Raw genomic sequence first — 11,993 nt, forward strand, 5'->3', positions numbered from 1 at the left:
CATGGTATAGATCATCCAACATGTAATACTTGCATGCCAATGGAACCTGAGGGGTCTGGAGTGAAGGGACCTTTCCGTGGAGAGTCTCACTCAGAAGATGGTCTAGATAATCCAACTATTAGTACTTGCATGCCAATGAAACTTGACGGGTCTGGAGTAAAGGGACCTTTCCGTGGAGAGTCTCACGCAAAACATGGTCTAGACCATCCAACTAGTAATACTTGCATGCCAATGAAACCTGAGGGGTCTGGAGTGAAGGGACCTTTCCGTGGAGAGTCTCACGCAAAACATGGTCTAGATCATCCAACTAGTAATACTTGCACGCCAATGAAACCTGAGGGGTATGGAGTGAAGGGACCTTTCCGTGGAGAGTCTCATGCAAAACATGGTCTAGATCATCCAACTAGTGATACTTGCGTGCCAATGAAACCTGAGGGGTCTGGAGTGAAGATGGAAATTCCTGCAAATGCTGGGCAGGTTAGCTCAGAACTTAATGACACAAAGAAGGATATCATGGATGATATCTACTGCCAGAAGCCTGCTGGTGATCCTGTTATGATAACTAATATTGTTCAGCCTGCTCAACAAGAAAACATTCAATGTCAAAAAGATGTGGGCCAGCAGAAACAAGAAATCGGATCATTGCCTACTGAAGATGCTGTTGCCACCAAATCTGGGAAGCCAAAGATAAAGGCTGTATCATTGATTGAACTCCTTACACCCGAACAAGTCAGGGAGCATATAAGAGGACTCAGACAGTGGGTTGGCCAGGTGAGTCCATTGATATGATTTTTTCGCATTTTCCCCGTCTTTTCTGTTTCATTTACTAGAACGGGCATTCTAACTAATAATTAATACTGGTTAAATTGTCCTTGTGTTTTTATTTCTATGTGCTGTCTCTAAAGTAAAGTACAACTTAATATCTCTAAAGTTGAGATATTAAGTTGCACTTTACTTTTACCCATCAAATTTTCATATGCTATTTGACTTATTCTTTTAGTGCTCTTATCTTCAACTTGATTCTCTGGTGTAGTATTACTAGTTGCTAACATAAAATTTTCATATACTTTTACTTTCATACTCTTTTCCCCTCTTCACTCATATTCTTTGGCTAATCTTCTTCTTATATTTTCCATCAATACCGATAGAGAAAATCAAAGGCGGAAAAGAACCAAGCAATGGAACATTCTATGAACGAGAATTCTTGTCAGTTGTGTGCTATTGAGAATCTAACCTTTGAGCCACCACCTATGTATTGCACGCCTTGTGGTGCTCGTATTAAGAGAAATGCTATGTACTACACCATGGGAGCTGGTGATACACGCCACTATTTCTGCACTGCTTGCTATAAAGAATCTCGTGGTGACACCATAATAGCTGATGGAACATCTATTCCTAAGTCAAAAATGGAGAAGAAGAAAAATAACCAAGTTACAGAAGAAGGGGTAGATGCTGTCCCCTTTGTTATTCCAGTTCTAAATGATCTGTTATATTACTGAACTTAACTTTAATGTTGTTCTTCTGTACAGTGGGCTCAATGTGATAAATGTGAAGCTTGGTTGCATCAAATCTGTGGTCTGTTCAATGGCCGTAGAAATGATGGCGGACAAGCTGAATACATTTGCGCTAAGTGCTACTTAGGTGAAGTTGAAAGAGGAGAACGCATGCCATTACCTCAGTCTTCTGTTCTAGGGGCAACAGATTTACCAAAGTCAGCCCTTAGTAACCATATAGAACAGAGGTTATTTAGACGGCTGAAGCATGAAAGGCAGGAGCGAGCAAAGGTCCAAGGAAAAAGTTATGATGAGGTGATTGTTGGACAGTGTCATATCACACAAAATAGATTTGAGTTATACTGTTAAATGTGTTGTGAACATAAATTTCATTTTGTTGCTCACCATTTTTTCCCACTGTTTTCTAATTTATTGAATGGTGCATAATAAGATCTATATTGTTAAAGTTCTATGCATTAATTTCCTTTGGACATGGTTATGGTTTCAACTTGATTTCTTACTATGCAAGCTGAAGCATACATTCAATCACTCTTATTAGTTGTTTTTCTTTTACTTTTGCCAGGTTCCTGGTGCTGAAGCACTAGTAGTCAGAGTTGTATCATCAGTTGATAAAAAGTTGGAAGTCAAGCCGCGGTTTCTTGAAAATTTTCAAGAAGAAAAGTACCCAACCGAGTTCCCATACAAATCTAAGGTGAGTAGGATGTATTGTGATCTCCTGTATTTCATGTGTCCTTTGATATATAAAGACAAATGTTTCTTTATTCCTTCCCATATGTTAATTTATCTTATCTATATGCAAGCTTCAATAACACTGATATATCAAAGGGATTTTCTGCCTTAAGCAATAGCTTTTGGCTACCACATTCACCGTGTAGTTTCTCTACTTTTAGCAGATGAGTTTGCAAGTGATTCACATATTCCATTACCTGCAGGCTGTATTGTTGTTTCAGACAATTGAAGGGGTTGAAGTATGCATCTTTGGCATGTATGTTCAAGAATATGGATCTGAGTGTGAACAGCCAAATCACCGCCGAGTTTACCTCTCGTATCTGGATTCTATTAAGTATTTCAGGCCTGATGTCAGGACAGTGACAGGAGAGGCTCTTCGTACATTTGTTTACCATGAAATTCTAGTGAGTATTTGTTTATGAATGATGTTCCATATCCCGGTTGAGCTGTAATGGAATTTTGCTATAGTCTCTTTCAACTTTATTATCGTTCTCATGCTTTCTTAATGTTATTCACGCCCTAATTAATACCTGAACGTTTATACAGATTGGGTACCTAGAATATTGCAAGAAACGTGGTTTCACTAGTTGCTATATCTGGGCATGCCCTCCACTAAAGGGTGAAGACTATATTTTATACTGCCATCCTGAAATTCAGAAAACACCAAAATCTGATAAACTGAGGGAATGGTGAGCTTTTCTCCAGAAGCGTAATGTTGAGCTGGCTGTTAATATTTTTGACAAGTTCCTGTATTTTTATTACTTTATTTGACTTTGATGAATTCTTCTTGGTTAGGTACTTATCCATGTCGAGGAAAGCAAAGAACGAAAATATTGTTTTTGAAATCACTAATTTATATGATCATTTCTTCACAACCACTGGTGAATCCAAGGCTAGAGTTACCGCAGCCCGATTACCTTACTTTGATGGAGATTATGGGCCTGGTGCAGCAGAGGATATGATCTACCAGATTCGTCAAGAAGAAGAGGGGAAGAAGTTGGATAAGAAAGGAATAATCAAGAAGACCATTACAAAAAGATCTCTGAAAGCATCTGGACAGTCTGATCTTTCTGGCAATGCATCAAAAGATTTGATACTAATGCATAAAGTAATGTTCATTTTCTTCTTCATCTTCTTCTTGCTTGATTAACCTTCTTACTATATCTCTTCTTCATCAATAATATCTTCATATACATTTGCCAGTTCTGATTATTCCTGCTCCATCCTTCTTTTTTGAATGTTTTTTTTCTTCTAGTTATTTCATGACATTTATCATAAAGATTCATTTAATTGGATTTAATCATAAAGACACTCAGTGCTCGATGATATTTCCACTTTTTTAACTTCTTTGCTCTTACATTTTTCTTTCTCCAGCTCGGTGCAACAATCTCTCCAATGAAGGAAGACTTTATCATGGTTCATTTGCAGCCCGCATGCTCGCATTGTTGCATACTGATGATACATGGGAACCGTTGGGTTTGCAAGCAATGCAAAAACTTTCAGATCTGTGACGAGTAAGAATGAACTGTCAACTATAAGATATATATATTTTTATTCAAAAAAACTCATTTGTTTCTGCATAGTGGTATACATTCTCTATAGAGTTAAGGTTTAGAAGGTATACATTCTCTTAGAGTTGAGCTTTTAGAAAGATGCAGTTTCATGCACCATGTTGCTACAGACCTAGAACCCTACTGTGGCTTCTTGTGATTGGCACCCACATCTTAGATTTGCTTACAGGTTCTTCACTTACATTAAGATTCTAAACACATTTCTAGTCCTCAAAGAGTTTCCTAGTTAAGAGCCATAGTGATATTAACCACGAGGTTAACAAAATGAAAAGATCAAAGCCTGGCTAACCTGATTTGAAACTTCAGGTCGATTTGAGTTTTTTTGAGAATCTAGACTTGGAGATTTGAGCTTTGTGTTTCTTTTTGCAGTTCTTGATCTGTATTGTCGTTTTCCTTTTGGTTAACTCATGTCAAACGGGTTGTCATTACTTGTATTAAACTGCTTGGGTTTTTCCCATGGTCAAATGAAAAATCACTTTTTTTAAAAAACATAAGAGCCAACAATTATTTTCTGTCCCACCTTTATGTACCCCCAACCTGGTGGATTCACCTGTTTATCTAGTCTGACATTGTGGCAGATACAAGATGACATTAATCAGCTGAATAATAGCCTTTTAATTTATGGTGGTTCTAATCGAATGTTGATTTTGTGTCATTTAGTTTACATATGAGAATTAGCTTCTGTAAGCTTTTAGATTATGGCATCTCATGTAATGTACATGCTCTTCCTTAGGATTCTTTGAGATACACTGTGTACTGACCAGTACCTTCTGCAAACATTTTCTTGCAGTTGCTATGAAGCCGAGGAAAAACGTGAAGATAGAGACAGACATCCTATTAATCAAAGAGATGTACACACACTTCATCCAGTAAGTTATTGGTGTATATTAATATGTTGGTTATGGTAGTGGAATTTTATAATCTAATGGTTTCTAGATTTATAAAGTCAATTAACGAATCTGGCAGGTTGAAATCACGGATATACCTAAAGATACTACTGATGAAGATGAGAATCTAGAGAGTGAATTCTTTGATACAAGACAGTCGTTTTTGAGTCTTTGTCAAGGAAATCACTATCAATTTGATACTTTGCGGCGAGCCAAACATTCCTCCATGATGATCCTTTACCATCTTCACAATCCTACAGCTCCCGCTTTTGTGATGACATGTAGTGTGTGTTCTCTGTATATAGAAACCGGTCAGGGATGGCGTTGTGAAGTTTGCCCTGAATATAATGTCTGTAATTCCTGTCATCAAAAGGGAGAAATAGATCATCCCCATCCGCTGACGTATCATTCATCTATGGCTGATCGTGATACACAAAGCAAAGAAGCTAGGCAACTGCAAGTAATTACCTTTTGATCTTCTAGTGATTTACTATTGATGCTTCCTGCTTCTTGTCTAGCTGTTCTTCACTGATTTTACTATTATTTATATGTCAATGAGCATTCTCATCTTTTCTCATGTCTTGGCCATTATATATTAGTCTTGGCCAGTCCTTCCCATATTGCTCATATGTTAGTTCCTAGTAGCAAGCAAGATCTCATATTATTTGGTTTGGTTACTGATCACATGGTATTGCAGTTAAGGAAAATGCTTGAGCTTTTGGTGCATGCATCTCAATGCCGGTCTACACAGTGCCAGTATCCAAATTGCCGTCAAGTAAAAGGACTTTTCCGACATGGGATACAATGCAAAGTCCGAGCTGGTGGTGGTTGCGTACTCTGCAAGAGAATGTGGCATTTGCTTCAACTTCATGCCCGGGCTTGTAAGGACTCCGAATGTCTAGTACCCCGCTGCAGGTTAGCCCCCTACTCCAATAAAAATCTCAAACTGACCTTTTTTTAAAAAGGACACAAGCATAAATTATTATTTTGCATGGCAAATATTTCAATTTTGAAGTTCTCCTTTCAATTTCAACAGTTTTTTTGTTGCCATAGTGAACATTATCATTGAATATCTAGAGTGATCTTTTCATTTTTTTGGTTTGTTCAGAGATTTGAAATCCTATTTGAAGAGGTCACAACATCAATCAGATTCTAGAAGAAGGGCCGCCGTCGTGGAGATGATGAGGCAACGAAGGGCTGAGGTGGATGGAAATGGTTGATGATTGAAGAACGACATAAATGTACATACAAAACTATATACATGGTTGGGCGAGCTATCTTCTTCCATCTGTCATCATTCTTTCATCTATGATGGGTATACTAAAACAAATCTTCGCTTGCTTGCCATCCAAGTTAGATGATTCTTTTAGATTTTTTATGAAAAAGTCAGATAGGTTTCCATTAATGGATATTCTAATGTATTATATTTGGATTAAACTGAGCCCCTTCCATTAAATGTGTTATAGATAAGTCTAAACATTGGGGGGCTTCACATTTGTTTATTCTTTCATTTATTAATATTATTATGTTGATTTTGTTCTTAGTATATAATTCTTTAATGGAACTTTAATCATTTGTGTGTGATTTATCTAGGGTTGTTTCAAAAGAATATGTCAATTTTGATTATGATATTCCAAATTTTATCTTTTATCTTTCATGTTAATTAACCTCTCTTCTGACCTAGCAGTAATAAAAGATGGATATTAGTCATAAGTTTCTGGGTTCGAGCCCGTCAGACAATAAATTTTGCGCCTGATTAAATGGTTAAGTGTGTCTGCGCGGACTAAATACTTAATCCGTTGTTCCATTAACATTCTACCCTAGTAAGTTAGGTTATTTTATAAGTTGATGTAACAAAAAAAGAAAGACTTGAAACAAAGGAAAATGACCTGAAACAACTATAACCATAATCATAGTAAAAGTAAAGGAAAAAAAGTTAAGTCTTTTTATTGGGTAGTATGACATTGGGTTTACATATATTATGATGAAGAAGAAAATGTGCATTTGGCTCTTTGATTGCTTGAAATCATAGAGATACTTCACAAATACATAGTTGGTGGCCATGACGATCCTACCTCATCTCCAAAATTTTCAATGACTTTTTTTGTGAAGAAACCTCAATTTAGACCTCTCATTGGTTATTGCCTAATCATCAATACAACAATCAAAGACTAAAAATGTTTTCTTTTCCTTTTTTTATTTAGGAAGTTATTAAAATCTTCAAAATTTATGTTCACTCCCTTCAATTTAAAATGTTTTTGAGTGGGTATCAAACTCGTGATTAATTTAATGTCTTACAATTCGAATCTAACTAAGAGAAGAACCTTTAATGAAAATGGATTTTGATGGTCAAACTCAGTAACAAAAAAAAGTGTATATTTATTTATTTATGAGTGACGTCTCATTATTATCCTATTTTGAGCAAAAATTTCCATAAATATCTAATATATTACTGTTAGAAATGAGCATTCGATAATGGTTTATTGTGGATCCACCACCACAATGTATGTTAAAGTAAGGCTTACTTATTGTTAGGCATGATCTATATAGATAAATATATATATATTTATATATTAAAGTGTTGAAACTTCAACCATTTATCAACCTAATCAAAACTCTCACTATCTTCCACTTACAATTTAATTTCACCCATTTGTATTTCTCTACATTATACTGTATTATATTATGTTATCCCTTTCCAAACTCCCATTAATCAATCAGTTTTAAACTATTTTTTAATCACATTTGTACAAAACTATCATTCTTTCTTCAAAATGCATCCACATGTACTTTTTTCCACTTTTGTCCGATTCTCATCAATAATGGTTAAGAATCTTATTTCGAAATTACATAAAATTCATTACAACTACAATACTAAAAAATAAAATCATTATAAGTGGAGACTCATAACTTATTGATAAAACATATAAACTTGTGTAATTATGCCCTCAAAGTAATGAATTTAAATCATTGCATTAAATATCTATCCTCAATGAAAGTTTTGTAATGTTAAAAAAAGTTCATCGCAATATAAGATTATTGAAGGGAAAACAGTTCTCTTGCAATAAACTTACACAACATATATCAGTTATCTAAGCATTATTTATATTAAAAATAAAATCAATAATACAATTAAATTGATTGCATTCTATTAAACTCCTATTCAATTTATTATACAAAAACTTTCATCATTATTACATAGAATAAGTTACTCTTTATTGCAGCAAATTAATTGGATATAAATACATATGTAGATGACCTTTCATATAATTACTCTCCTTTTATACTAAATGCAAAATAATTGTTATGAATTCATAATAAAAGAATGCATCAAAATAATAAGAAAAAAATGAGAACAATTTAAAAATTAAAAAAAATAATATAAGTATATTTATGAATTTAATTATTATTTTTTAATTAAGGAGAATTAGCTGCGTATGAACCGTTTCAACTCAAAACGCTTATGAAATCAACCTTTTATTAAACTAGCATTTATCTCGTGCATTTGCATAAATAATAATATAAAAAATCGTAAAAAAATTATTACGATAAAAATATAAAAATGTGATAGCATTTTTCATTTTATTTTTAACCGTTTTAAATTTATGGACGGGTCAACCCACAATCCGACTCAAGTATCCATTTACTCTCACATTACAGAACGATCTCTAAAAGAATTAATACAATTTGATTCCTCAACTCATTTAGTTTCACCCCTAGAGATAATTTCTTCCCCGTCTTACGAGTGAAAGGGAAAATGTAAAGACTAATGTAGCCCAATAGACTTATTATATCCATATGAATTATGTCCCTTATCTTTATAAATGTGACGAAATTCTTCCATTATTGCTCACTAATAATAGTGAAATCTATAACACAGAGTCAAAAGAGAATTATAATGGATTAAAAATTATTAATGAACTACCGTGTTATCAAATTTTGTGTTGAATTTAAAATATAAAGTGTTATTAGCTTAGTTAGTTAAAAAGTTTTACTTATTTTGTTATGTTGCAAGTTCGAACCATACCTATAACATCTTTTATTTTATTTTTAACCGTTTTAAGTTTACGGGCGAGTCAACCCACAAACCGACCAAAATATCAATTTACTCTCTCATATATATCTAAATTAACCAGAACTCTCTACCCAACCATCTCTCTCATATATATCTAAATTAACCAGAACTCTCTACCCAACCATCAGACCATTTTAAAAATTTATATATATATATAAATAGATAAATAGATTTGATAATGAAATTTAATTAATACAAGTTTTTAAATAATAATTAGCAAAAACAGTAATCTAACGGATCTATATAAATTGGTGTATTAATTCATTCCTGTCTCCTCATATTTCAATTCTAAGTTTCTTTCTCTTTCTTTCTCAGTTGTACTCTGTACATTTTACACACACAGTTATGTATGGGAATCGAGGTCGAACAAACTTCTGTTATTGTCGTCAATGGTTCTTCTAAACCCAGCTTCTTCTTCTTCTTCCACTCAGGCCTTCGCTTCCAAGCTCATACTGCTACTAACAATCCTTTCACTGTCTTTGGCGCTATTGGCTTTTCTTCTCCAATGGCGTGGCGCCCTCCATGACCCCACCAATTCGGAGTTTCCGGGGATGGGTATTTCCAAATCTAGACGACCCATTTCTTCCTCAGACTTTCTACATTTTCTGGGTCGACATCGGTTCCCTTATTTTCGGGATTGGAAGTTCAGTTTTGGGTCTCGTCGGAAGCCTAAGGTCAGTCAGTCAGTCATCGAAGTGCTCTGTTTTCTGATAAACTTTCTTGCGTTTCTTGGATTGGTATCTTTAATTAGTTACTTTTTTCAAGTTTAAATTAACTGTCTTTTTGTAGATAAAGACTCAAGAATTGATAGGGTTCAAATGTTAGAACAATTTGAGACAATTTTGTTTTGTTAATAAAATTAGATATGCATTACTACAAGCACTTGTGCTGGGTTAGAACAGATTCTTCCATGGATCTTCTATCATAAGGTGATTGGGGTTTCAGCTTTTTACATCTTTGTAGAAGGGAAAGCTGCAAGTCCTAGGGTATCTAAAGTCCTTGAGTCCATTCTGGTCAGCATAATTCCGAGCTTATTTTTGTTACCCTTCTTCTTCTTCTGTTTTACTTTTCTTGACTGTTTGTTTTCATTTACCAGGGAGTACAAGTCATATATAGAACACGTAAGTTAGAGGAGCAACAATCTAAAAGGTTTGTTCATTTCTTGATCTATATATATATATATGTATTTCCTGTTTATAATTTCTTGAAATATATTAAATATGGTTGGTTGGTTGGTCAGCCGCATCTGGAATGAATCTTGGCTGGCGAGCTTCTTTTACAAGCCCTGCAACTATGAGTTGTTTGTCAAACAATGTTTCAATATGGAAATGGCAATCGTAATGGCAAGGGTTCGATTCTTCTTCTTCTTTTCCTCCTCTTCATAATAATAGGATATTCACATTGTGTCTGATTGATTTTACATACTTACAGGAAGCTGGCATGGATTGGATCCTACATATTGACACGGATGAGCTAGTTCATCCTGCAGGCACTCACGAGTATTCTGTCAGACAGGTCCTGGCAGAAGTTCCAGCAAATGTTGATACAGTTATTTTTCCAAATTATGTAAGCCAAGAATCCTTTTGTTTTTTCATAATCAATCATAAACCCACAATTGATTGTTAAGCAAAATTATTGTTTTTGCCCAGGAGAGCTGTGTTGAGAAAGATGACGTTGAAGAACCATTCAGCGAGGTTTAAAAACTATTTCTGTTTTCTTCAGTGTTCTTACATATCAGATTTGATGGAATTGAATTGAATTGAACAGGTATCGATGTTTAAGAAGAACTATGAACATGTTCTGAGAAAGACTTATTTTGGGAATTACAATGATGCAATGCATGGTAATCCTAATTACTTCTTGACTTATGGAAATGGAAAATCAGCTGCTAGAATTCAAGACAATCTTCGTCCTAATGGAGCACACAGATGGAACAATTACATGAAAACACCAAAGTAAGAGTTCATTTTTATTCTTATTCATGATTCATTCATATGGAATATGGATATGCTGAAATGGTGTTGGATTTTGGAACTTGTTTCATTCAGTGAGATGATATTGGACGAAGCTGCTGTTCTTCATTATTCATATGCCAAATTCACTGATTTGACTTCAAGACGTGATAGATGTGGCTGTAAGCCTACAGAGAAAGATTTGAAAAGATGCTTTATGCTGGAATTTGATCGATCTGTGAGTTTACTAGAGAATTGATTTCCCCAACTCTTATTATTATTCATTATATGGATTGGTTTGTTTCTTATGTTTTACTATTGACAGGCCTTTATAATAGCCTCAACAACAACAGAAGAAGAAATGCATAAATGGTATTGCGAGCATGTTGTCTGGACAGACAAGAGGATAAAGAAGAAGCTGTTAAGGAATGGAATAATGACTAGAATCTACGAACCAATGGTAATTGTTGAAGGATTGAGAGAATCTGGCGTTTTCTCTTCTTCTGATTATAATTCAGCCTTCTTAAACTTAAAGGATGAATCTCTGCTCTCTAGTGTTGCTCATGGTAACAACAACAGTACCTTTTATTATTCATATGACGATGGTATAACGAAAACTCATTGGAATGTTCTCGAAACTTCTAATGCTATACCGCCATTATCCCCTCCCTTCAGGCATGCATGATGCCCCGCCACATCCCGTATGTGAATTCTTATAATATCCTACCAAAAGAAAATGTTCCCGATCCTTAACCAAGCGATGTTTGTCTTTACAGTTTTCAATATCTGTTAGTTAGTTAGTTAGTGTCTTTTGGTTGGTTTGTTAGATTGTCAATTGTCATAGATGAGTTCATATGGTGCCAAATTTTGCTCCATTTATATATATTGTTAAATCAATTCTGAGCAATGTTCTTGTCAAAGTTTCTATTTTCGTATAATCTCCTTAGGTCTTAACCAATTGATGTAATAATTTCAGTGATAAAATGAAGTTTTTTTTTAAGGTATTAAGACTATAAATGAATATCCATATATCAAGTTCATGTGTAAAAAATGAACTTTTTCTCACTTTCAAATGGCATAAATAGTGTTAGTGACTGCAAATTATTTTTCTGAAGTTTCTTCAGGGCCCAAGCTCAATCCATTAGTCCGAGTATCATATTATATACCCATCATCATCTTTTTTTTAGAGGGTATCGATGGGCCTCCATGATGATAGATCATGCTATTATGTTTTATTTTAAGAATGGGCTCAATCTAAATGATGG

The 11,993-nt window shown here is 34.5% G+C and overlaps 2 protein-coding genes across 4 annotated transcripts; both read left to right on the plus strand.

The window, feature by feature from the left end:
- Nucleotides 1-2: 2 nt before the first annotated feature.
- Nucleotides 3-5,992, plus strand: LOC124914570 (histone acetyltransferase HAC1-like). The gene is made up of 12 exons (XM_047455150.1): nt 3-771; nt 1,149-1,445; nt 1,530-1,808; nt 2,077-2,205; nt 2,447-2,647; nt 2,790-2,932; nt 3,039-3,351; nt 3,618-3,757; nt 4,605-4,683; nt 4,781-5,161; nt 5,399-5,616; nt 5,810-5,992. The coding sequence occupies exons 1-12, from the start codon at nt 34-36 to the stop codon at nt 5,919-5,921; spliced, it is 3,030 nt and encodes a 1,009-aa protein (XP_047311106.1). The 5' UTR covers nt 3-33; the 3' UTR covers nt 5,922-5,992.
- Nucleotides 5,993-9,070: 3,078 nt separating this feature from the next.
- Nucleotides 9,071-11,724, plus strand: LOC124914668 (glycosyltransferase-like At2g41451). 3 transcript variants are annotated; one of them, XM_047455254.1, is made up of 9 exons: nt 9,071-9,450; nt 9,640-9,789; nt 9,873-9,925; nt 10,017-10,125; nt 10,208-10,342; nt 10,426-10,470; nt 10,544-10,731; nt 10,825-10,966; nt 11,054-11,724. In XM_047455254.1, exons 1-9 carry the CDS (start codon nt 9,166-9,168, stop codon nt 11,411-11,413), a joined length of 1,467 nt encoding a protein of 488 aa, XP_047311210.1. In that variant the 5' UTR covers nt 9,071-9,165; the 3' UTR covers nt 11,414-11,724. The 3 variants fall into 3 exon arrangements, with proteins under 3 accessions (XP_047311210.1, XP_047311211.1, XP_047311212.1); XM_047455255.1 differs by having other exon boundaries at nt 10,017-10,119; XM_047455256.1 differs by lacking the exon at nt 9,640-9,789.
- Nucleotides 11,725-11,993: the final 269 nt, after the last annotated feature.

This window comes from Impatiens glandulifera, chromosome 9 (genome assembly GCF_907164915.1).
Source record: "Impatiens glandulifera chromosome 9, dImpGla2.1, whole genome shotgun sequence".
In the NCBI taxonomy this organism is placed as follows: Eukaryota; Viridiplantae; Streptophyta; class Magnoliopsida; order Ericales; family Balsaminaceae; genus Impatiens; species Impatiens glandulifera.